Consider the following 27,707-nt stretch of genomic DNA (forward strand, 5'->3'; position numbering starts at 1 on the left):
TTGATGAAGTGATTCCAGCAAAACAATTCGTTGGAGTCAATTCTGTATTGGGAAAACTTGTGATGTATCATGTGTACGTGTGTTTGCATGTGCGTGTACAGTGTGAATGACAGAGAGGGGAGAGGGAGCAGCACTGGCAGCACCTGTGACCCTGACTGCTGAGGAGTGTACACCTGAACTGCACCTGGCCACAATCACAGCCTGGGTCTAAGGAGGGTCTCCCATGGGATGGAGCATTAGAACATGACACCTGCCCCAGTAAAAACACATAGGGGGGGTCAGTGTGATGTGGGACTCCACACTGGAAGCCTTGAGGAGCACATGCTGTAATATGCTCTTACGCTGTAATATTACATTTTGAATATTTAATATTTTTTACTTTAATTATATTGATTTAAAGATGAAAAGGTCCACTGGAATGAATACTGAAGTCAAATATCACAGAAAATATTAATGATTTAGATTTTTACAATATTCAAGCAGCCCTAGTGCAAACTGCAAAAGTCTAACATGTACAACATGGCTGAACTATTATTTTAGTAAAAATGAATGGTTAGCAAAATAAAAATGAAAAAAAGTAACTGTACTATCGAACACTTGGTGGATGATCCAGTTTTTAGCATTTTTCTAGAAGCATGGTACTGGCTCACCTTGGCTTTACATTTACATTTACATTTGGTCATTTAGCAGACGCTTTTATCCAAAGCAGGTACAAGTGAGGTACAAGGCAAGCAAGACTCTAAGTCAAAGAGAAAACTATCAACTATCAACGCTATTCATGTTTGGTACCAGGTACTGCAGATATAGTACAGTAGCTCCTCAATGCAGATGGTTGTAATAGTGGCTTTTGAAGTCATCATCAAGGAGACACACAGGAACATCAATTGATATTGAAGGGATGCTTTTATTAATTCTCTGTATGTTAATGCAGCATAAACAAACAGCTGAAAAAAAAATCTGGAGAGACTGGGAAATATTTCTTCACAATTTAGATGATGACACATATATGGTTGCTTAAAGGTGAAAGTGATACTTTTCCCTACGACGACAGTAGTCAGCAGTGCCTACACCTTTTTTGGCATTACCTCGTCTTGTTCGGAACTTTGATGTATGTTTTATTAAAAAAGTACAACAACTCTTGCCTGATGGAAAAACAAAAAGGCCTAGTAGAGTCAAGGTGAGCCGGCACCATGTGGTTTCAGGTACCAACACTCATTGCTTTTCCTCTGTAAGCACGAGTTGAGCAATTGTTATGCAGATGTATGGGTATTAAAACTGCTTAAATACTTAAATTTTCAAAAGTAATGTGCTATGAAAAAAAAACATTTGTTTATGGCATAAAGAATAACAAACTTGTGAGGTAGGTCTTGGTTGTTGTTCTGTTTTGTTATTTGGTTAACAGAGTTCCAAAAAGTTCTGAGCAAACAAATTATAATGACAAATATGGTCACGGATTATTTCATATTTATTTCAAAGACTGCATCAAGCCCCTAAACTGACTTTAAATGCTGAAAAGCTCTTGCGAGTTTCAGCTTTGAAATGTTTTAGATTAGGCAGATAATTCTGTAATACATTACAGACAGTAAAGCTTGTCTGTAATGTATTATAGCAGCAAAAGGGAAAAACTACTCACTATTGACCACATTTAACCTCCAGACTGAAAAATTGTACAAGTGGGCACTTCAGCTGACATCTTACTTTTGCACGTTAAAGACCTAATCAGTCATTATCACTGTAAGATCTGTGTGATCTGTGTACATCAGATTTCTCAATAAAAAGCTTGGCACTTTCTTACTCAAATTTAAGAGAGTAGAGCTTTAAATAGGGGTTTTTCACTTAGTACAGCCCCCTAGAACATCTCAGTGGCCTCAGTTAATTGTTTATTATTTGTTCAATCAACACAACAAACCAATTTAGCTGTCAAGAAGAAATCTGCTGAGTTCCACAATACTAACACCTCTGAGGGACCTTTTTCTGGGAAGCAAAAATATTTTATACTTTAAACATAATTGAATAATTATCACCATAGCAACAGAAAACACCACCTAATTAATGGAAACAGAGACTAAGGCATATCTATTATAAAAATATCACGACTTTTTAAGTTCTATTTAACTAACACAGAGAACCTTAAAAGTTGTATAAAGAGATAAAAGAGACAGCCATGCAATTACTCAGTTACATACAGGTAGTCAGAGGTCACGTGTGTGCGTGTCGACAGGCTAGGGACAGGATGCATGCGGCTGTGTGCATGTGTTGATGACAGTATTAAGCTGATTACTTGAGGCTAAAGCTGTATGAGTAATATGTACAGTATGGAGTACACCAGAGAAACGTGAGTAGAAATTTACAACTTAGCATTTGTGGTATCACACCCTCAGGCACATGACTGGAAAGAACAGACACAAAAGCCGTCATCCATAAAGCTACTGGATTAAGAACCAACGTGTATCTGCTTGTATCTAAACCCTTGAATAGGATAAGAAAAACACCTTTAATCAGATTTTTTTTAACTTTGAATATATTTTCTATCGTGTACTATGTGTGTGTGTTTGTTTGTGTCGGTGTGTATGTGTGTGTTGGTGTGTGTGTGTGTGTGTTAAACAGATACCAAAGCACACACACATGGACCGTACCTTTCTATCCAGGCCACTATAAACACACAATAAATCACCTCCTACTTTTTTGTTTGTTAGAAATGGCCAGCGATTAGTACTTTAAGTACAAGAGCAAGCCTGTGATGAGAGGTTGTTTTTAAACATGTCAGCATTCATTTATGAGCATTCAAAAAATTAATACAATAATGATATAAGTAGTTTTGTAGGTGTTTTGGTGTCCCCAAAAGACAGTTGTCCAACTTTTCTTTATTCCAATAAAGGCAAATGAACTGTGACCACTGACAGCTGTGAATATCTACATGAACACCGTCTTGCTAATTAGCAGAGTAACATTAAAGCATTATCTGAGGTTAAGACTGAGAATTAAAAGGTTCTCTTTACTAGTGGTAAACTGTACCAGTCCATTAAGTAAATAATGACAAAAAGGCAAACATTAAGGAGCTTGCTGCATGCGCACACACACACACACACACACACACACACACACACACACACACACACACACACACACACACACACACACACACACACACACAATCCAATCATAATACAGCGTGAAATAAAGAAGCAAACTGCAGCTCTTTCAGTTGTAGCTCATCGCATTGGTAATTGCCCAGATTGCTTAAAATCAGCCTCCCCCACTGACTTGGCCTCATTGAGCTGACACCACAAAAATAAAATAAAAATCTCAGCAGGTAATTGCATCTAAACATCCCTTTTCAGGTCTATGAACCGCTATCCGAGTGGCTAAACTATTAGAATTGTATGAGACCCAACCTTCCTCCATAAGATGTACAGAAGGCCTCAAGTCAAGCTCCATACAGAGAAGAAAGGGAGCATCAGTGTATTACATCCATTGCCCTCACCATTTGCTGAGATGACAAGGAAACTGTGTATATTTAAAAAATTCTATAAAATCACAGAACGATAAGCACATTTTTAAAACAGTAGTTCTTATACTCTTCATCTCTAAGCAGGTCCAGTAAGTATGTGTGTTAAAGGACATGCTATACTACTTGTTCATTACCATATACTACTTGTTCAATAAAATAAGAATATAAATTAGCAACCAGCTTGTCCTTTTTTACAATAATGCAGAGATGCACCAGTGAAATTGTTGAAATTTAAATTTGGAATATTCTTTCGAAAGATACACATAAACATCTACACCGACCTACGCAGATACGGCAATAAGCATAACGAGCATAGCAGAATTGCATATGTGAATGTCTCTAAACGTAACCGCATATCATCTTGCACATGGAGAATGCATTAGTAAAATACCGGCTGTAGCAAACCATCCATCATACAAGGACATTTGTCCCAACCCTTATGATTCGATGTAGGAAACATATGCAATGTGTTTGTGTGACCCATAATATGGTCTGTCAGGCCCTTGAATCACACATTATCTAACTCCAAATCTCTTTGTATGAGAGATTGTACGATACTCCTTCCATGTGTGTTACGAGTAGCATGAGTCAAAAGGACTCATTCCTTATTCTGGAAAGACTGCACTAAAAGCATGGACAATGTGCCTTCCACCTGTTAGGCAACATTCAGTGGATGACACGCAAGTTAGTAAGGGGATTGTAGCTAAAATGCACACGGGGCTCTGTCCAGTTGATCCATAGTGTGTCCTAAAATGCTGGCCCCTGGGGAGAACATTGTCACCGTTAAACAGTCAGTGGCCCCCCGGGATCCAACAAAAAAAATCCCCATTCTTTAGCTTCAAACTCCCGCACCGTTCTTTTATAGGACCGGAATAAAGCCATGCTATTTAGAGGAAACTGTCTGGATCTGTTTTCACTTACTATGGTAATGGGCTAATCACTTGGTACTTTAGTAAAATTTATTAAAAGACTCTAAACATGCTTGATTTTTAAGTATAGTACGAGAATACATGTTTAACAATACTGCAATATTCCATTCACATGTAATTGAATTTACCATATATATATATATATATATATATATATATATATATATCCCTTTGGAGCCCTTTGGAGCCATTTACACCCATGCTGACTGTGTATCAGTACCCCATTCTAGGCCTTAAAATCCACAGAACCTAAGGCTGAAGTTTTCCCACGTTGTAGGGAGTCTTGCCATTGTGACCATATTTAAAAATACTTACAGTACTGTCCACATAAAATGAAAACTCTATATTTTAAGACTAAATAGAGTCCAGTGTTTTGGCACAGTTTCTGTAGATATTTGATACATACATACATACATACATACATACATACATACTGTACATATTTGATCATATTTACATCGATGAATATGTTTATTACATGGTAAAGCAATGGTAAAATTGCTGACTGATTAAGTTCATTGTGAACCCAATCCATATGAAACAAAATCAATATTGTGCATTTACCACAATCCACATATTATACATGCCAGAAAATGGCATGTATAAATTTGGAAATGTTGTGGTATTGGTAGCAGCAAATTAGACATTCACATCAATGTGAAAGGTAGATTTAGTTGGTTCTGTTTTCAAATGCAATCTTAAGAAAAGTTATGTTTTAACATGTTTTGTCTCTTCAGATTGATGATCTCTGTTTATTACAAAATACATAGTATATAAATCTTGAAGCTTTTTGACCAAGCAGTAATATGATGATTATTGGGCACCTGGAGATCAAACACTAAATGTGGATGTGATGATGAGAATTCTTGCAGCAGCAAATTTAAAGATTCTTATCAGTATTTTTTCCTAAAGGAAATTTCTACTCAGGGTTGCACTTGTAATACAATGTGTAGTTTATGCTGTGCTGATAAATTAGAATAAACATATCTAAGTAAACATGGAAATTATGTTGGTTTTTATACACTTCCGATCAAGAACAATACATTAAATACGTGGCAGGAAACATGAAGTGGCCTTAAGAGCCCTGAAATACCAGGCTCACTGCCAGCTCCCCCAGGTCATTTTTAAATGTCTGTAACCATTCATCATCCATCGTTTCTGTACCACAGTTTATCTGATTATGTTAACTCTAGGCAGATTTCCAAGCAGTGGTTTGATTAACTCTGTTATGTTATGTTCTGTTATGTTGTGCCCAAATTTCACTGCCTGTCCTACATCCAATCCAGTCACTTTTCATGAAGAATGAGAACCAGCCTTTACCAGGAGACAGACGTTGTTAACTTGCTAAAGGGCGTATGATTTGTTCTTTGCCATCCCAAAAAGCACCATTTAAATACCTCTTCCTCCCCAGCTTGGTGCACGAGCACCAGTAGAGGGAGCGACATTAGCGAGAACTAATCTGTAAATCAGAGGAATCAAACATTCCTATCTGAATGTTACACAGCAATACAGCAAGCTTTAAAACACAAACATGGTCACACCTCCACATAACAATGCATGAGTGTGTGCGCACGTAGTCCATGATCAGACAGATGCAGACAAATGAAACTGGATGCATGTAATGTTTACAATGCAGAGCAGCCAATTGATTTTGTGCTGCTGAACACATCCATAAGTAGATGTTTAAGTTTGAATCTGATAGTTCAGACTACCCGTGGTTCTAATTTGTTGAACTCATACATTTAAAACAAAGTTTTTAATAGAAATGTGGTAAAAGTATTTGTATTTTTATTTTGTATTTGATAAGCAGTATTTATAAACAGAGCATTGTCTTTCATAACTTATATAATCTTGATTGGTAGGAATATTTTTGTATGTCATTAGTATAAACAACCAGTTAGAAGAGAAACATCTCAGAGGGCTTTATTTCAGGCCCCCAGTGAGACATACAGGCGAAATTATCTGCATGCAATAAACACATCTTATTAATAGTCACCTTGTTTCACTTCACCTTTATGAGTTTCAAGCCTTAAACAGACAAGTTTACAATCATATTGCCTAAATGTTACATTTCTCTGCATAAGATCAAATCCATATTTTGCAGCTCATAAGTAAAATTGCAGACCCTGTTAAAGAGCGGCGAGGTATACATTGCGTGTGAAACAGTCGTGATCAATTACAAGAAAGATAACACTTGTTTCAATTCATCAGCACCCATTTGTAAACTAATCACTGTGCTTGGAAACCAGTCTCCAGGGCCATTACATAATGAGCTGAGATGTAGTTAGCCGTAAAACTGTCAAGTGGTTACACATCACAATGATGCCAAGCCAAAGAACACACAGCTATTCATTTTTATATTATATGAGAAAACCTTACATATTAAGTTAGGCCAATCTGCTCTATTTATTGTTACACAACCCAATAAACTACCAAATAAACCTGCAGATACCACAGGCCGACACATAGCACGACTCCAGCAGGCCATGTCAGTTGTTTTACCTGATTAAGACCATTTGAAAACTAGAGAAAACTCAATAGCAAAAAATCCTATATTCTACCGTACTTAGTGGAAAAAGTATCAATACAAATGTCATCTTCAAATTACTCTTTCTCTGCCATACAATACAGAATAAAGCAAATAATAAATGCTGACAATTGCAGCATTATATTTCGATTTGCTCTTGTTTACATGGACCTAAGTAACCTGGCCACTCATAGAAATCAGCTTTCTCTGGTAATTTGGAACGGTCTTTACATGCACTTAAAAAACCTGGTTGCAGGAAATCCACATATACATGCAGCACAAGAGTAACCTGATTTCTCCTCTGACTCATTCTAGAAGCCTGGCGAACAGATTGTAACTGTATAATAATGAAAAACATTGCTTTTTGACTCTTTTCTTTCTCTCTGCATGTGCCTGTGTGTGTTCGTGTTGCAGCAGATTGACAGCACAGGGGGAAAGAAATGAAAGACAAATGCAGCTGATCCACAACAGCCTAAATAAAAAAATAAAAAAACATAGGGGAAAGTGACTTATTTAGATCTTCATGAGACACGTGTACATTTTTTGTCGGCCCTTAAACAGACTGTTTTTAAAATGTGGTGGCATAGCCCCTTTAACTCATTAATGATCACTCCTTTCATTCATTCTTTCACTCAGCTGCGTGCTGCTTACTGTCTGCAGCCTTTGGTTACGCACATGCGCAGTCGGAAAAAGTCGATTAGAAAGCCGATTAGAAACTGGTTACGCGTACACATGCTAATCAAGAAATCAACCTGGGGAAACCAGGTTTCCCTAATCCCCTAACCCTTTTTCGAAACCTGCTTTCCCTTATACATGACACTTTCCCAAGAAACCAGACTGTCCCCTGGTTACTTGAGTGCATGTAAACACAATCTGATAGGACAGAATCTGATGTTCTGAAAACCAAAATAGTGCAAAATTTGATTAAATAAATAAAACAATTGCATTAGGGTAAGAAGGTCTTTGACAGGAGCACACCCAAAAACATAAAGCTGCCAGTGAAAGTTGCTGATGGCAGTTTTTGATATCTAGGAGACAGCTTCTTGTGACAAAAAGCTATACTGATGGCGTGACTTCTACCCTGGGGGAGGGTCAAAACAGTAGGAGGAAGAAGGAGATACAGGAATGAGAGGGGGTTTAAGGGAGGAAATAAATACAGCAGAAGATGGAGGAAAGCCCTGTAGTCTTGGAAGCCTTTCAGTGTTGCTAGTGTCAGATGCATGATGTGCCTTCACCTCAATAAGACTCTTTCACAGGATGTCTACTAAGTACAGGACCAAAGGGCATGTGAGGGGTGAGTTGAAGAGAGTCACTTACTTACCTATTATGTTCGAGTTAATAAAAGGTGTTGGGGACAATCCTTCATGAGACACTAATCGACTGTCACTCAAATGATCGCCATAATGAGGGCTGTCTGCGAATCCCTGGGGGAAGAGATCAGAATATTAAGTACATTATTGGGCAACTTCACTAATTGCCTGCTACAGCACACAACTAATTAGTAACAGGAGAGCACAACTGGTTAGTTCTTCATAAACTGCCCACTTTCTTGTGCATAATTGCCCCAAAAAGTTAAAGACAAATTAAGCAGAAATGTACTGAAACAGACTTTTAAACTGTTGACATGTGGACAAAAGAACTATCATACATTCACATTTATTATTTCCCATGAAGATGCAACGATCTAGACGGATTGAATAAAAAAAATATATAGCATGTTTTATACATACAGTAAAAAAAATTGGCTATACACACACCTGCATATTTGCCTCGACTTCTTAGGTCAACCAAAACAACTGGACCTGTAGAAATCGTTGCTTTATCTTTGTCACATCTATAAAACTCATTTCATCTACACGCTAACAGCTATGTACTATTCCATGCATGTAGTTCATAAGAAGGTGGTGTTTAAGAGAAGGGGAAGACACAGAGAGATGCAATCCTACATCTTTCGCAGATACTTGCAGCTTTAAAAAAAATGCCTCTTTCTCCTCCAGCTTAACACCGCCTTTTCATGACAGGTATCAGCTCTAGGGGCTTAGGTCTAAATATCGGTCACAGTGTGGTTTTGAAAAGTCAGGGTCCCATGTAATAAAAGATACTCTGTTACAGTGCTAATCCCAAGCCCTGTGAAAATCCTCCTGTGCTCCAGTCAAATACATCTCCCCAAACTACATTAACTCCCACCAGAGGGACTGAGCAGAAGTGGGCTTGCATTTCTATAGAGTTATTTTCACAAACTCATACTCTTTGCATTCAACATACAGGGGAAAAAAAAGGAAATCTTATTATCCATCTTTTTTTGTGAGTGGATGGTGATGGAGTAATTTCAAAGGCAGCGGAGTGCTGAGCTATGTCGAGGGAATCCTCAGAGATTCCCTATTGTGCTCCTGCCAGGCCGTACACACTGTTAATCACACCATGAACAGACTCAATAACAACAAACGCCCTGTGAGAAGCCCGAGCAAAAACATATAAACACAGACTTACACACACTCAGCTAACCAAAGCAAGCAAAAACATTTCTTCTGTTATACAGGAATCCAAAGACAATGCTTCAAACTGAACACTTGAATAAATTATTTGATGAAACTACTGAACCCTGACACACCGTGCACTATAGATGATGCTAAGTATAAATGTATAGAAATCCACATATAGTATACATCTATGTATAAAGACATACTCTGTGGCTCGGCGGTAGAGCATTGGGTTGGGATGCAGAAAGCAGTAGGTTCAAATCCACACACAAGCTCTTCTGCAAAAATCCATAGGTTTGTACACGAACACGGTAGGGGCCACGGCGGCTCTTCTACGGCTGATCATGGGAAGATTTCTGTAAACGTTTTACAGCATGCATGCTGACTTCCACTTGCTGTTATGTTTTACTGGTCCTTATAATTACGTTATCTTAATATTGGTGTATTTTGGAAGGATGTCTAAAAGGAAGTGGTTCTGTTGGAAGAATCCCACTTGCCAGTAAACAGCTCATCAACAAGAAACCACCTGGGGTAGGGTCTACAGACTGACCACAGTTATGTAACTGCAGAGGTTTGTGGGCACATACCAGGATTAGAGCTACAGATGTCTCCATTTTCAGTCTCAACACTTAATGTACCATTACATTCATTTGACAGGTGTGAATATACTACTCAACTTATTACGAACTCTGTTGTAAAGTAACGTGCATTTTCTAAAATGTTCTAATTTCTTTAAAATTAAGATCATTAAAATTGATTGTTAGTAAATCCTTTATTCATTCACCAACAAATCTAATTTGATTCCTGTGACTGTCACTTTGAGGTGGGAAAAGAGGTAGCGCGGACAATGATCTCTCAAGTCTAACCGTGTATAGCTTCTTTCCTAAATGCAACCCACAACGGGAGACTGCCCAACTCAGAAGCTTTTTCATTGGAGAAACTCTGCTTGATTTCAGTGAGGGGTCAGCAAGTACAGGAGGCACAACACAATAGAAAATGTGGCTGCAGGAAACAGGGTTTTGTTTAAGGAACAACTAAGCCACCAATCAAAAAAACAAAAAAACAAAAAAAACAAACATTCATTCAAATTAAATCCTAACAACAATTTGGGACAGAGCAGCATCCTCAAGGACATAATCCACAGTTTGTAGCAGGGGGTTCGCAGAGGTTTGGATAATCTCAGGAGCATCTCACTTGGATTTTTGGCTTCTCACAAACACTATCTCTGAATAAAGTCTGGATAATTTCAGGATTGCAGTGCACGTGTGAAAGAGGCTTAAGAGTGTGTGTGTGTGTGTGTGTGTTTGTGTATGTGCGTGCTTCTTTCTATTGTTGTCAGGACATTCTGTCTTCTCTTTATAAATAGTTAAGGGCTTAGATTTGGCTTTAATTTTAGAAATGGCTATAAGTTAGTGTTATGATATGGGCTGGGGTTAGACACTTAGTTTTGATAGTAAGGGTATGGAGCTAGGTAATGCATTGTCAACTTGTGTTCTCACAGCTATAGAAAGACCAACATGTGTTTGTCTGTCAGTGCAACCACAGTATGGTTGTTCCTCTGGGACTGTTAGACCATCATTTAAAGATCCCTTATCATTCCCAAACACTGGTGGCCTACATCTATTGGAGACATTAACACACAGTGTCATAACTGCTGCAGGGCTACATTAGCACCACTGGCTAAATAACTGTCAGATCCATGTGGCAACATGCAGGTTGGAGCTTACCCCTTGTCCCTTAATCACTTGGCACAGCGTTTAAAAAGTCATCTCTTCTACACTGTAGGCTTCATCCCAGGTGAGCATGCGGCTGCATGAGGCAGCATTGGAAGTGATGATATGGTCATGATGGATGCGTATGAGGTCAAGTATTAAGTCGGGGCAAGGCACTAGGGAAGTGGGGGCTGTTGTGCAGTGGAGGTGGGCACAGCCCTGACTGTCAGATCGCCAGCCTACAGCCACAGCTGCCCAGGATACAGCGGCTGGCTGGAAGCCAAGGTCACCACGACGGGGCTCGGGACTGTTCACAGTCGAGTGATCACACATTCATAGTGCAGCAGCTCAAACAAGCTCAGGGACAAGACTGAATTCCCTTTGTAACAGACTGATAGACTAAAGATTTCTTCTGAGAGTCTCAAACTGAGTCCATCATAAATTGAGAAATTTTAGAAAATGGCTACATTACTATTACTATTAACCAATTATTTGATTCTTATTTGACAAAATAAAGGAAAAAATTGATAATTCCTAAAAAAAAAAAAAAGATAAAAATCCTACTATTGAGAAAATGTCAGGCTTTACATGTTTTTACTAGATTTGTTATTACAAAGTTAGGCACCACATAAGAATAACAGCAAACGTAGGTGTGCCTTTGTTGCTCAAACCTTTTTGAAATTGACATACAGATAAATACAATAATACATTTTAGTGTTTAATATGGCATTGAACATGTTTTCATTTTGTCTTTTAGATCATCATGTCTTTTGAGCTGTTGAGGAAACTGGACTCCTGCAGTAGTGCATTGTTATATTCCTACACCACAAACCACAATGAAAACTGGGCTTTGCTGTGTTATCCTTGACAATATGCAGATATGTGAGACATGGCTCCTTTCTGTAATTGGGACCAAAAAAACAAAGAAACACTTGTGCCAATATTGGCAATCCGCATTGGGTTTTTTTTAAGGTGAGAAAACATGGTTTGGAGAAGTATTACTGGCAACATAAGACATATGTTAATGTCACAACATACAGAGCAGTCTTATACAATATGAGTATGTTTTGGAAACAAATTTAACATTCCATATATAATTAAAAAAAAGTCTCTCCATTTCCATTACACTTAAAGTTATTTAGTTTAGTCCTGGTATATTATGATGGCAATAATTAACAAGCTGCTTAAAAAAACAGACTGCTTAGTCAAGTACTATTGTAATTCTTGATGATGGGACAGGTCACAGAAAAGAGAAAACACAGCTCAGCTTTATTTTTAGTCAAGTGACTTTAAAATGTTGTAATTATAAATATAGTAATAACATAATGAATCTATTTCAATAATCATCAATAAATTAATAATATCAACATTACTGTTCTCTAAATCAAATTGTTGTACACCTAAAAAGTTAGGTCTTACAATTTTCCTAAAATGCATTTATAAAATGGTTTAAACATACTGATGTAAACTACTGAGCTTTATAGGAAATCCACTCCCTTCTTAAAGTTAAATATAGAGGATAAAATCTTGTATTTGTCATATCCAAAAAGTCTGTATCAATGTAAAATGTGCATGCAGCTGTGAGTGTGAGTGTAGCATCTAAGTGTTTGTGTGTACGCCTTATGGAGGTGCAAACAGATGTCTGCTGGCTGATGATGTGTCTCGCAATGTCAGAAACACTCATTTATATGCACCTGGAGCAAAGATATCTCAAGCGTCTCTGTCTTATAATTCAAATCAAGCTGCCTATGTGACCATAGCCTGTAGATGTTCATTCGGGAAGGGCACAAAGAAATAAACAAGGTAATGCAGCCCGAGTGGCTCTGACATTTAACTGAATTCTAATAGAAAGTGACAGGAGATTGACATTCAATGAAATTCATACAGGGCATGTAGAACAACGAGTGTGTGAGGGACAGTGAAACAGAGAGAGAGCTGTTCACACTTGCTCACACAAACACTGAGAAATTCTCACCTAAACAAAACAGAGATGCTCTTTAAACTAGGAGCTTTGTGTATACTGTTTTCTTTATGTACCATATACTCTTGAAATTAAGTTTTCAGTGCTTTTGCTTTATTAAATTAAATCTTCAGTTTCTTATTTTGAATAGATCTTTTAAGGCAAGCAAAATGTCCCAGTAAGATGAAATATTAAACCCACCGGTCAGCTAAATAGACCATCATATCACCCATCATATATGAAGTATTTGGATGCACTGCAGAGCAGTACAACAGCTTAAATGTAAATGTAAATCTAGCACAGGGAATGTAGTTTACACCTTGATGCTTGAGGGCACAGGCAGAAACCAAGCTTCTCACTAATCAATCATCACATAGCGGCTGGTTTCATTTTCAGTGACAAATATAATTTGCTGTAAATACACCACTGTAATTTGTAAACACTTTCTAAGCACAGAATTAGAATTTAAACACAGCTTGCAGGCATCACTGAAGTTTAAGACAGTTTATTCAACCTAGTGTTTACATACCACAGCTATCAGGTAGAAAAATCTTGCAGAGGTCAGTGAATTCACTTTCCTACTGAGATTAAGTAATTATCTTTACCTGAAAACTCAATTTTGCCCATCTTGATCTATATCTAGCAAGACAGACAAAATGGATTATATTTATTGCAAAGATAATGTGCATGTTTGTTTGCATCAACATCCTCACTGTTATTTAAAACAGTTATTTAACATTCTACTGCTGAAAACTATACCAATCATGATTCTACACATATAAATAATCTACGTTACAATAAATAATGCCTTCCAGCCTAAAGATATTAATTGTTTCCACAGTCACTACACTAGCTTGTTTTTTCTCACCACTGAAAGTTATAGTTCATATATGACCAAAGCCATCAAGCAGAAACACTTGAACCTAAAAGAGGGACAATTAGTTGAAAAAATTAATTGGCCAGTTTTTTGATGATTTTCTAATTCCACATTCTCAATGTGTGGATTTACTATATTATTAAGTTTTCAACAACTTTAAAATAAACCTCAATGGGTTTTGGGCTTATCTTTTGCATATTTTACTGTTTTTGATGTATCAATACTTAAAAATACCAATTAGTTGATTAAGAAAATAATTAGCAGAATGAACCATATTAAAATAATCATTAGTTACAGTTCTACTCCTGACATCACATTATTCTCCACGTTCAAACTTGATGATTTGGCTGAAAATATTTTGTGTAGTTTAAAACTTCATCAGTTCATCAGTTCATTGGGATTAAATTTGGGAGAGGGAGTGTGACTTTGTCCATTTTTTAGTATCCTCAGTTCAACATTGCTTTCCTGTTGTGCATGATAATGACCAAAGCTTTTCATTGAACATGGTGACAGCAAACTGCTTTAACTTCAGAATAAAAAAAAACAAAAAAACAATCACAATCATCAATAACCTTGGTACACTGAAATCAGTCGCAAAGAGCGTGCTTGCAAGCGCTGTTTATTAAACGCGTACATTTTTAGGGGGGGAAAGATCAGTTGAACATAACTATTTGCAACTAAATTAAGTGAATGTGAGTGTTGCTACACTCTCAGGTGAGCCACCATCTCTCCCTCATCATACATCTGTATTGAGGCATTAGATAACTTTAGAGCATAGGTCAGCTATTCAAGTCATCAAGTTACAATTCCTGAATTTGTTATAGCGCAATATACTATATTGCAGAAAGAAAAAACATTGTAATGTATTACATGACTGGTACTCAAGATAAAGTGATCCAAAAACATTGTGAATGTACCACTTTGATGTGATAAGTGTTAAATGATGTGCTGCAGAGCGGAAAGGCGATTCAAAAGCATTAAGGTGTGGGTCTTACCCGGGAGGAGTCATAGGACGGACTGGACTCGCCACCTGGGGCCCAGGGCGCTTGACTGGTCCGCTCATCCAAACCTGTCAGAGAAAGAGAGGCACAACTCAGTCAAGGAGTCAAGATTAGTCACAGAGTTCAATGTACACTGTTTTTCCACATTCTCTGTATCTCTCTCACACAAAGAGACACAATTAAGTTGTGAACACCAGAATCACACTGACCAAAATAATAATCTATCACAGGGTTCAACTGTAAGTCTTCTGTTTACACTACCATGTTTCAAGGATATGTATAATAATTATCTATGGTAATATCTCAGACTGTCTTTCCTGTATTATTCATTTTTACTATGTACATAGTATGTAAACAATCCACCACTGTTTTTTAAGGGTTGCCTTAAATTTCACCTTTCACAAGCAAAAAAAAGAGTAAAGGTTGATATTTTTCAATGTTCAACCTTTAATCTTCAGAATCCCAGATTAACTGATGGAAATACTAATTTGAACTACTGATTAGCTGCTGCACTAAATTACAGCCAAAAAACTCTCCAAGCAACAGAACTGAGCTTCAACTAAGCTCAAAATAGGTTGCTTTGTGAAACTGTTTTTAATCTTGATGGGACTAACACATTGAGGTCTTAATTTTAAAATTCACTCACATTTTTCAGAGGTGGCAGCCTAAAAAAAAGTGCAGAAATATGTTATATCAAAGGTCAGATTAATAGCTCTCTAAGGTACAAACTACTATCATTAACTCAATTGAATATTATATCCTTTGACAACTGGAATGTTAATAAAAGTGAACAATTGAAATCTTCAAAGGTGACACAAAACTACCTCATGGTGTCTTAGTAGGCCAAAAATACACATTCTTTTAAAAGCCACTAACAACTTCATGATTTGCCACTGATGTATGGGAGGCAACGTCCAAACAGTACTGTAACTTGATAAAAAATAATTTTTAAATGAAAAAAACCTCTGTTTCAAAAGTCAAACAGATAAACAAATAAAATCAATAACTCCAACCAAACTGCAAGGCTAGACCATTTGGCATATGTTGAAAAATATAATATCTGATCTTTACAATCTAATTTATGAGATATAGTCATAAAAAATATTTGATGCCTCAATTGTTCTTGCTGTTTGAAACAATATTGCGTTGCAGTAACAGCCAAAGTCCCCACAAACAAAACATAATTGCAAAGCGGGCAAAGCATCAACATTCTTCGAGTTATTGATTGTCCCTGTCGTAATTTTATCTGTCTCAGTAAAATGCAATAATACCATTTGTTTATTTTCAACGTCAACAAAAAAAATGTGATTTTAAAGAAATTGTGTATGCTCAGAGAAATAACAATAAAGCTAGTAAGAAATAAAACTTCAATATTTGCAAACTTAAAATTTAACAAATGATAACAAATGGTAGTTTCCTTCACGCTGCAAGGCTGGGCATAAAATCCAAAACACAAGTTGTACACAACTGAAACAAACAACTTCATTAAAAGCAGAAGTAGAATCAGCAAAGCAAAAAACAAGCCTGTAATTCTAGATCCAAACATATAGACTATTCCTCTCCCTTACAGAGCTCAAGCTGCTGTTAGTTTAACACAACTAGTGTAAATGAAGCTAACTGGCTCTTTTTTTGGATCACCAAGGCTATTCATTTTAAACAGGACTTCAATGTAAAAAAGGAAAAATTATAAAGAGCTGTTATATTATATTTTTGCTGAAAAATATGATACATTTTGAAGATGATTATTTTGTACCATTGCAAATTTATTTTCAACTATAAGCCTGGAAATTAATTATAGTTTAGATACTTATCTTTTTGGACATCTAGTCACTTAACTAGAAAGCCTGTGACAATTTTCACACCAGAAATCATGCTCCAGTAAGCAGAGCTACAGAAAGGTCTTATCCTGACAAACATGCTGTTTTAGCTGTTAGCACACAGAAGATTCATTTCCTCTTCTTAAGTAGCTTCATAGAAATAAAAACATATAGCTAATGAGGCTGTCGACTTTTAGCTGTTATGTATCATTTAGATACAAAACTGTGATACTCTAATGTTATAAACATGACCGTTACATGAGTTACTAAAAACCACATGGGTCTAAATTGCCTTAGTGTGAAATACTGTAGCCCAGATTGACTGTAACAATGGTCAGTGTTCTCTCTGGGCCCCTGGCTGTCATCTCATCTGATTACCATCTCTTACCAGGGCTCAAGGGTCCCTTCTCCTCTCTGTGCAGAGACAGCCAGCACAATAAGATTACTCACTGACAGAGGAGGAAAAGGAAAAAGCAGAAATGCACTGACTGAATTGTAATAAATATTAATTAGGCAGCACTACTGTTATGTACTCTGCCAATTATGCATAACATCTTACAACAGGAAGGAGAGATGCATTCATCTCATGCAGTATATTTAAGGCTGCAATAATCAACATTATTTTATTTTTTACCATGAATAGAATACATACTAGCGTGTATAAGATTGTGGTGACAAAGGCATAAAAACATATCTGCACACCTATTCAAGTTTTTTTGCCTAATTTATCTCATTGTTCATTTTGCAGCAACAGATTTTTTGTATGCTCTAGTCAAAAATTTCCATGTTTCCAGCAAAAGCAGCAAAATCTATTTTTAGTAAAAACTGCAGGCTGACAAAAGTCAAAAACTAGCTGGTCATCATATACTGAATTGTCAGTTAACTGTCTATTCCTAGATAAAACTAAAGCATTCTAATGCAACAGCAATGCAATTAATTAAAAGATGCAATATTATGCTTTAACCCGAGCTTCCCAGGGAGGCAATAAAGACATGATGGTTATATACTCTACAACTCAACTGCAACATCACATACATTTTGCAGATAACAATATCACTGGCTGTTTTATGTTGATGTTTTTTAATAAATTAGGCTTTATATTTATTAATAACAGCAGATTCGCCAGTAAGTGGCTGGGCTAAAATCTGCATCCACAGTCCTGTCATGGTAAGATTTAGTAGGTATAAGCATTTGCTGAAGATTAGGGATAGATAAGTAAATAGCACTCTGGTGTCTGATGTCATTGTTAACTTTGAAACACATTGAGTGCATTTACATGGACCTAAGTAACCAGGTTTCAGTGGGGGTTTGGGGGGTTTGGGCATTGGGGAAACCTGGTTTCCCTAGGTAGACTTCGGAGAATGCCAATTTCTTTACCATGTGTACATTTAACCAACTTTCTAATTGGCTTTCTCCTGCTGGCTAAATGAGGGAGACATCATTAACGATACCGCATCGTCCATCTAAAGTTCGAAACTTAATAAACACAAAGTGCCTCATGAAGGTTTATCCAAGTCTATTAAGTTTAAATTCAAACAGTTTCCATTCCGGATCAAGCTGCATGTGTCTCCCCTCTTTTTTTTTTCTCTTTTCTCTCTCCCTGTGCTGATACTCTGCTGCGGCACACACACACACACGCAAAAAGAAAAGTCAGAAAGAACAGTTTTCTGTCACTATACAGTTAGAAGCTTCCAAAACAAATTGCAATTTTGTTCAACTACCTCAACTTTTACGCAAATTTGAAGTACACTGATGCAGATAAGATCTTGCAGATAAGATCTTGCAGATAAGAGCTCGCTAACGCTTGCTAACGCTATACCTTGCTACTTTCTTAACGTAAGACTCACACACAAAGGCAAAAGGTTAGATCCACTTATGACAAGGTGAGAAGAAACGTCTGCTTTCTATGACACTGCATGTAATTTGTGAGTGTTAATATGTAGGAAACTCCCAGCAGACAGATAGGAGAGATGGGATATATCTGCTGCTGAAAACCATACAGAGCCATTGCCTGATGACTAACATTGGAGTGGATCACAGATTCTGAACAGTGATGTTTTTCTTACAGGAACTAGTTGTCTTTGATCTAATTGACTTATACAAACACATCACGACTATTTTTTCAGTCTTAACTTGCTTCCACAATTGAATTGCAAAAAACAACTAAAAACAGACACATTGGAATTTTTTATTAGAGAAATTGCTGCAAAATTAGGCATTTTAGGCTGCAACAATTCCAAACCAAGTCAGTGAAAACCTGGAGGGACTATATACTTAGAAAACAGAATCCAGTCTGATTTGCACAAACTATAAAACAGGTTTGCTGTTGTACATTAGTTTTTACATAAGCACCATTTTTAAAACATTTAAAAATATACATCTCATTTTTATAAAAGGCAATTTTTTAATACATTTGTCCTATAAGTATGATGACACTCAAGACTATTTAGGGCCTGTATAAATTAGAGATGTGCAGACATTTGTACAGTTAAGATGTAAATAATTAATCTGTAAATGAAGCTGTCCTGACATGCATTTAATTTTCAATATAAATCCTTTGTACTGAGAAAAAGCTCTCACTAAATCAATTACCAAATAAGTTATGTGTACGGACAGCAATCACAAAAATGACCTTTGCTTCGCAGGTGAAATGCCATTCTGTGATATTCTCCAAATACACAGCATGTGACTGAGAAATATGTCTGGAAAAAATATGGCAAATCAAGACAAATAAAATGAATAGCATGATCATCATCTAGACATTATATATTTCTTGTATTCCTTTGGTGAGAACCTGGAGATGTGTGTTTAAAAAAGAACAGATGCTGGCTATCATAACTGACTGTTCCTTTCTTGAAGTCCCCACTGGGTCATTCATAAACAGCTGCAGCCTCCCTCCTAATTCACTAAAACCCCTCCAACAGAAACACTAAGCCCTTTTTTGGTACAAATGGAAAGATTTCAGAACTTGAATGAAATACTCCTGATGTAAGATCATGCAACAAGGCTGAGGCGTTGCAAAGTGTCAGTTTAGAAACACAGCAGGGAAATAGGGCCAAATATAGACTTGTTTGTAAAACACAAGTATTACAGGACTCCTAAACGTCACAAACAATACATTTAACTAAGTTTAACTGAGGAATCAATAATATCTACTTTTTGGGATTGAACAACAATCAATAGTTGGCAGCAAAGCAAGCACAAAAAACACGAGATGCGTCCGGTTTGGTCTGCATGTTAAATAAAACACTTCCTGTGAAAAACTGTTGTCTTTTAAAAATGAGTTAAGCCAAAAATAAATGAATTATCTCTATTGTGGGGATAAAAAAGGGATAACTTTAACAGTATATCTTTTCATGTTTATGCCACAATGTCTCACAACAGACCGCAGTCACTCTGCATAAACAAATCCAAAACACACTCCAGTTTTGTTGACTTGCAAAAAGCTTTTGGCTCTGTGTGGCATAATGGTTTCTTGTATAAATGAACTGTACCCATGGCAAAAACCGAAGACTGCTTCAGCTGTATGTATACAAACAATGAATGTGAACTAAAAACTAGACTTTGAAAAGCTAAACAGTTTTCAGAGCGACACAGGGTCAGAAAAGGTTGACGCCTCAATCCTCCATTTCTCTGTATTTACACTAACTTGCCTGCCATGTCAGTACCAGGTCCTAAATTCCCAGAACGCATGCTAACGTTCCTGTTTGGAGAAGGCTCAGCAAGATTTAGGTGACGAGGGCCTAAATGCAAATCACAACATCACAAAAGGCCTATAAAACTAAACTACATAGAGTTTCACTTATTTGCTATCAATCAGTGTCAGCTTTTTGCAGGTCATTTGTGTTTCAAAAAAAAAAAAAAGCCTTAAGGACCTCAGCTAACATATGATGAAATTCGAAATAAGATTTGTTAATACAATTTTCACTAATACTATGTGTATTAGAGATCTTGTTGCCCCATGTGCTGGAGATTAATGTATCGATTAGTCTTTCCTACAATGGGTTCAGTATATTCATTCAAACTAGTATTTTTTTCACAGGCCAAAGGTGAATCAGTCAACTTAGATGATTGTACATGACATTGTTCTGATAGAAATTCATGAATAAACATTAATAATATATCAGTAATTTGCAGCAATTTTAAGAGTTGACTCATACCAGTAAAGACTGCAGCCCAGGCTCTCTGTGGTGACAGGCTTTTGGTTTTTTTTCATCAAACTGAACTTAAAGTAAAGTGCCAGTCAGACTCTTTGTAGATGTCCCCAGTAATGAAACATTTAGTTTTATCTTGATTTTGAGATTCATGACTGACAAACTAAATGACACTTGCTGCTGGTCACAGCAAACAAATGCACTAAATGAAAATTGCCCATTTAACAGCAACCAGCCACTGCCCCACTACACTAGACGACAAGAGTCAACGGCTTTTTCAAATCTGCATCATCAACACAGCTGGAAGAGAGAAATGATGAGTCCCTGTTAGAGCCACTTTAGCTATATTTTCCAATCTGTCTTTCTCTGGCACACTTTTGAAGGGTCTTGCCAGTCCCAGTCTACTTCAATTATGTGGCTGTGCCCAGCTGAGATGCAATAATCCAAACTCTCATTCCCTGCAATTTTCACACTTGTGTCTGCACACTCTGGCTTATGTTCACAATCACTTATATACTATAGGTGCTGCTTCCACCACCTTGTAGATCAGAGACAGAGGAGCACATATAGTGGAGGAGCGAACTGCCCACTATACACTTTAAGGTGCAGCAGTTAAATTTGACTCTTTGTGGTGACAGATAATGGATAATTAAAGGATAAACAATCACGCACAACATGCAGTATTGCTTTTACCACGTTCCTTAATCATATGCAGTTGCAGACAAAATTTTGTCTTCTAAAATTACAATCAGCCATAAAGATATTTACGTTCTTGTGTGATGAAAACAATTCGTGGTACAGTCGATATTCAGTGTCAATTTTCGTAAATTATATGCACTGTTCAGTGAAAACACTAAAAAAAACAAAAAAAAAACAAAGGCAAACAGATTCCTTCACATTCTTTTTATGCCTAGCATGAATTGATCTATGATCAACAAACAAGAAAGAATTAATCACAACAGGATTTTACCAGGGTCTTCATACAGTAGGAGTCTATGATCACGCCGACATTATCAAATCACGATTGGTTCAATAGTAAACATCTTTTAATGTGGTGCATTATGATGAAATCAAAAGTTTTCATGAACAACTGCAGACTTCTAAGGGTTAAGTATGGATACTTCAGATATGATCTTATCATTTTTGAGCTGAATCAAAGTAAAATAAGATTTTGTTTACAATTCTATACAAACAGGACAGTGATCATATCTAAGAAATATCTAAGGGAAAAAAAACCCGATGCAAATCTTGTTCTTCTCGGTTTCCATTCGAACAACATTTAAATCTTTATGTAAACATCATATGTGCATAAAGGAAATATTATGCAAGCATCAGATTATCAGATTACTGCCTATTAAACTAAGCAGATACCACTAAAATTTAAGTTGGTAACAGTTTAGCTGAGGCTGTTTTCAAACCATTACAAATACTCTACATTTGGGAAGATAATAAACAGGCTGATATTTTTATTGAATATATGGTTATTTAACCGTTGTGACATATATATTGTACTGTACTGTGATATTTCGCAAATCCCAAGATGATTTCACATTTAAAACAAGATGATGGTGCTCTTCATTGCAAATTAAAACACTATAAATAAAACCAGAGTAATTTATTTTAAATAATTTTGGTTGGAAGTGGTGAGGAACTACAGCCCATATTTAGTCTTTGTTATGTTTCCAAAGCACACGGCCATCACACAGCTGCATACTTCTCCATCTCCGATTCATTTCTATTGCAAGCAAGAATCCCCCCTGCTGATGTCGGTCTATTTTAGAAGTCACAAAATGCAAAGCCCAGCCAAAAGGTGGCCGTCCATGTGATTTCCATATCTTACTACTGTATATCCATAACCAGCAAAGGCACCGGCCTCCCCCTCGCTCTCTTCCATCACTGATATTGAACTTGCTTCTTTTGGATCTAGTTTGTGTAGTACATGTAAGTGAATGCCAAAAAACTTCCCTCTGACTTCCCATATTAAAATATCTCCCTGCTTCTAGCTGTAAAACGCCTCCAAATGACATCAGTTGGAGGAACCTTCAATTTGGACTGAGTTTGTAATCATAGTCAACCTGTTTTTCCAGAGCTCCTCCAGACGACATCATCTGACCTCCAAATGATAAAAAACTCCTGTGGGTGATGTCATCTGGAGGAGTTTTTCAGCTAGAAGCAGAGAAATATTTTAATACAGGGAAGTCAGAGGGAAGTTTAAAAGCATTAATGCACATTTACACCCTAAACTAAAGCCAGAGAGAGCAAGGTGAAAATTGGTGAAGTCACCCTTTACAGTAACATATAAACAATTCAAACCCGAGTACAATAATGTACCCAATGTACCATTAAACATATCAAAATCAACATTGGGTTATAGATAACAAAAACTATGAAGACAAATATTCATGGACAACTTTTTTTAATGCAAATATGAAACTAAATCTTGATATAAGGTATCCATTACAAACATATGTATAACAATATATTTTACATTTTTCTGTCAAAGAATCTAAACTAAACAATAATGTGAAAGAGTAATGAATGGACACGAGGTAACATTTATTTATACAATTATACATCAATAGGCTGATACACTATGTATGTTGCAACACAGCAAATAACATAAAGTGATTAATTATGTGACGTTAATGTAATAGGATCCTAATCTATATTGTTATACCCACTGATTACCTTTCTTTCAAACAATCTTTGAAGGTTTTGAGCTAATCCACATGTTTTAACTCATCCTCCAGCTTTTTCTACAGGTTTGAACCTCTTACTGAAATAAATATTTTATTTTTTGAACTTGTCCTTAATTTAAACTTGAATTATTAATGCCTTTTTAATGCAAAGCAGTGTAGTAAAAAAAAAAACACACACAATACATCTTAACTGTGACACCTTTTGTGGACACTAGTACAAAAAACCTGACATAACTCTACAGTAGTATCACAGTTGGCATGGGGTGGTAGGGGTGTGCTGGACTGCATTTGTAACCTCTAATATGATTCAAATAAAACAACTAGAACAATAAGATAACCTTTGTTTCGTCAATAGTACATTAAATAAAGAGCTTTGTGGGAGCCTTACCAGGCAAACATAAGTGTGACCAAGACTTTCCTTTGCTTACTTTCTTGTATTTGTTCTCCTGAAGAGACCAACCCCCCCCAGACAAACACACACACACCATTCTACTTACATAAATGATAAAGTATTCTCAAATTCACCTAACAATCCCATAGTTCATGTGTGATCGCTCTGTTCTTGTTTTGTCATCTTTTTGTTCAGTTTCCCCTAAATGTGTGTCTTTCGTTTCACAGATAACTGACCCACAATGAGGCTTTTGTGGATGGCCACAAAACGTGCTTTCAGAAAACATAAAGCTCGATTGTTGACTTTCTCTAGTAGCACATCAGACAATAGATGTGCTTTGGATTAATGCCCTGTAGCATTTATAGCCAGGAAGTGATCCAGAAGATGAGAATCTGAACACATGTTATCACAACCAAACCACCCACAAACTTGTTTAACAAAAAAGGTGCAGAAAAGGTCAGTAATTTGAGGTAAAATACAATTCAATGTGTTTAGATGAGTTCTATCAGGAAGACTGAGAAATGATGAAACCGCCACTTGTACAAAGAAAATAACACCACAGAATCACTCAATAAGAAAATGTTGCACATTACATCTCATTAAACTTCAATTCACAAGCAGCTCCAGTTCTGATTGTGTTCATAAGAATCCTCACTCAAATTTGCATCTGACACAGCTCACATTAAGCCTTAATTAGAACATACTGTACTGTTTCTGTGAACACTTGCTGCAAAGTGACTTAACAACACCCCTTGATCAAAGCAGCTAAAGCATGTCTGATTTATGCGTCTGACAGTAAGGTAAAACACGAGTAACATTCACTGTATTACACTATGAAGGTAATTACACTCAAAAAACATTCACACGTTTATGGCACACATATGCGCTCTCCACTGCAATTCCAGGTGGAAAGCGCATGTTTCAAGCACCAGATGTGAACAACGCATACAAGTGTCACAAAGAAGAGGGAGAAAAAAAATTCACATGCAAGATTGAAAACCAAGACCCCTTTCCTTCTGCCTCCATTTATAAATAAACCCAAATGCTATTTAAACAAAGATAGAAGTCAGTAAACAACTGATTTTAGTGTGCAGATCTATGAGTCATGCGAGCAGGGTCAGAGAGACTCCATATTAGAGGTTTAACTGAAACAGGTTTGACGGATAAAAATCCTACCTGATGCAGTAAACTGACTGCTTCCAAGTGTGGTGGGCCTGTTTTTCCCACCACTTACAGGTGGAGAGAACATCTAGAATTAAGAATGCAGACATATACGTACAATTAGAGCAAAGTATCATCTGTGTAAAAGAAACTATTCCAAATATGACATCAGAGGTCTTCTTAAAGCTTTTTAAAAAACACATCATGGACAGCTTGCAAAATATTTGTCAGGACTCATATGAATAGGCTGAATCATTTAGTCATGGTTTAATCATTTTGGTCCTCAAATCTCTTAGCCCTCAGTAATATCAAAAACAATCACTGTGTAATAACATTACAATGCTATAATATTCATTGAGCCTATATAGTTTAGATAGTTTAAACTTTCAATGTATAACAACATGCACACAATATTTTATCTATCACTTTTATAAATGTCTGCAGATTTTATAGCTATGTATGAACACATTTACACTTTCGGATTTACCGGTCCTGATTTATGCTGATTCTGTTAACTAAGTTTGAATGTTTTAACATTAAAAAACCCAATGACAAACAGGGCCTGCAAATTAGGAAAATCTGCAGTACGCTCCATTTACTATAGCAGTGGCTTGTATGTGGCAATGTTTAAAAAAAAAAACTAAAAATTGTTTTTCAGCACTCATTACACAACTTGTAGCAACTGTCATGATTAAAAACTACTACACAGGTTTATGTTGATCTTTGTTCAGCTTTGTCATCATTGCATAGCTGGATGACTATGAGAAACTCCTGAACAATACTGAGTACATTCACTCTAAAACCCGTGTCTTTTTTTTTTGTGACACACTCTTAGCAAATAAAGATGATTCTGACTGGAAAAGAAGTAAAAAAAGGAAAGCCATCCTACCGCACTAAAATCCAGCAGGTCACTTAATTCCTTGTCTGTTCCAAGAGCGGCAATCCGCTGCTGAGGATTCATCCTGGCGATCTAGAAACCTGCAGAAACCACAGTCCATGATATCACATCTTTGCTGGTTTACTTAACATCGGACACTAGACCCAGAGGAAATGACTGCGTTAGGTATTTGTTATGGCAGCAAATAAAGACCATCGCCGTAAAATAAAGTTGACTTTGGCATTGCATCATATATAGACACTGTCAGCAAATTTGGTTAGATTCTTTTTCACGCATTTAGTTTTTTTTTTCATAAATAATTAAAAGGATACTACTATTAGTGGAAGCTGTGAATGGATGCACCGCTTTGATAAAGCTGTAGCATCATATTATTGCAGTAACTAGGTTTCTCTGTAACAACACCGCATGCGACTGTACAACATTTACATATCTCACTGATTTGGTTTTCGCCATCAGTGTTAATGGCAGTGATTTGAGTGGCAGATTTTCCAAGTGTGGCGATGGTTGCTGTTAGCGGAGGCACCTAACGTCAGTTAGCTCGCCGGCTAACGCTAGCTGCAGTTACTGGTTCATATGGCTTTCAAATAGCTAGCAACCTGCAACCAGCCGCAGCGGTTTTAGTCCATGTAGCCACTGGTACACAGATGAACATGATGTTCTAACAACTGTAACATGAATTACATAATAGTTAAAGACGAGTAACACATCCAAACAAATATTGAAAATCTCAATCCCCATCTCCGGAATACAAATAGCAATGATGGTCTTCCTCAACTCCCAACTTCTTTCACAGGTCCGAAAGCTTTTGACAAACTCCGGCTGGTATTTTACCTTTTTCCCGATTTAAATCCCAACTAGGGTGATCTGGTGAATGCTCTGTTTCTTGCAATATGCTCTCAAATACCGAAATATGAGTTTAAGCGGCAACACCTGGGAAAATATCCTCTATATATAGCAGTTACGAGTTTCCCTTAGGCAGACATTTTTGCTTTGCAAACGCCTCAGCACCACGATGACATGGGTTGTTGTATCCCTCCGCCGAGCAGTGACATGATGGTCCCAAACAGAGAGATGCTGCAGGAGTCAGCGCACTTTTACCTTGTATTTATTAACGCCACCGTGAATTGGGATTTTATTGACAGGAAAAATGTTATAACTTATTGGTTCTAAATACGTTAAATTTAAAACTTCCCTTCGTTGTTATATTTTAAACAATACTGTCAAGCTTGTCAAATTAAGCTGTAATTACTTTTAAAGTAGGCTGATTTGCCAACCAGGCAAAATGGGCAAGTGCCTGCAGGGACTTTGACCCAAAGAGGCACATTCACTGCATGCAAATTGGCTTTAGTAATTTGTAAGGGCATTTATTAGCCTACAAAATATAAACTATAACGCATTCTGCATTGTTACCTAATTATGGTGACAATATAACAGCCAAGCGAATTGATTTCTCACGCTGCCGCTGTCTGGTACCAATTGTGAAAAGCATGCTTTTATTCTGAAAGTTCAGACCAGAAGTGTTGTTGTTATTGTTGGCGGAAATCAGTCTGTCATTCAAAACAGGATAAGCGCAAAACGCTTCCATCAGCC

General features: G+C 36.8%; 1 protein-coding gene across 3 annotated transcripts in view; it reads right to left on the minus strand.

Annotated features, from left to right (window-relative positions):
• Positions 1-27,117, minus strand: part of tcf12 (transcription factor 12) — a 72,949-nt gene extending 45,832 nt beyond the window's left edge. Inside the window, exons 1-5 of one of the 3 annotated variants that reach the window (XM_067485910.1) lie at positions 26,949-27,117; positions 26,109-26,197; positions 25,235-25,307; positions 14,992-15,065; positions 8,289-8,391 (exon numbers count right to left, since the gene is read on the minus strand). In XM_067485910.1, the coding sequence (XP_067342011.1) occupies positions 8,289-8,391; positions 14,992-15,065; positions 25,235-25,307; positions 26,109-26,180 (322 nt within the window). In that variant the 5' untranslated portion in view covers positions 26,181-26,197; positions 26,949-27,117. Of the gene's footprint in view, positions 1-8,288; positions 8,392-14,991; positions 15,066-23,043; positions 23,060-25,234; positions 25,308-26,108; positions 26,198-26,948 lie in introns of those variants that run through there. The other 2 variants (XM_067485921.1, XM_067485948.1) reach the window with 2 other exon arrangements.
• Positions 27,118-27,707: the final 590 nt, after the last annotated feature.

Source organism: Channa argus, chromosome 2 (genome assembly GCF_033026475.1).
Source record: "Channa argus isolate prfri chromosome 2, Channa argus male v1.0, whole genome shotgun sequence".
NCBI lineage: Eukaryota > Metazoa > Chordata > Actinopteri > Anabantiformes > Channidae > Channa > Channa argus.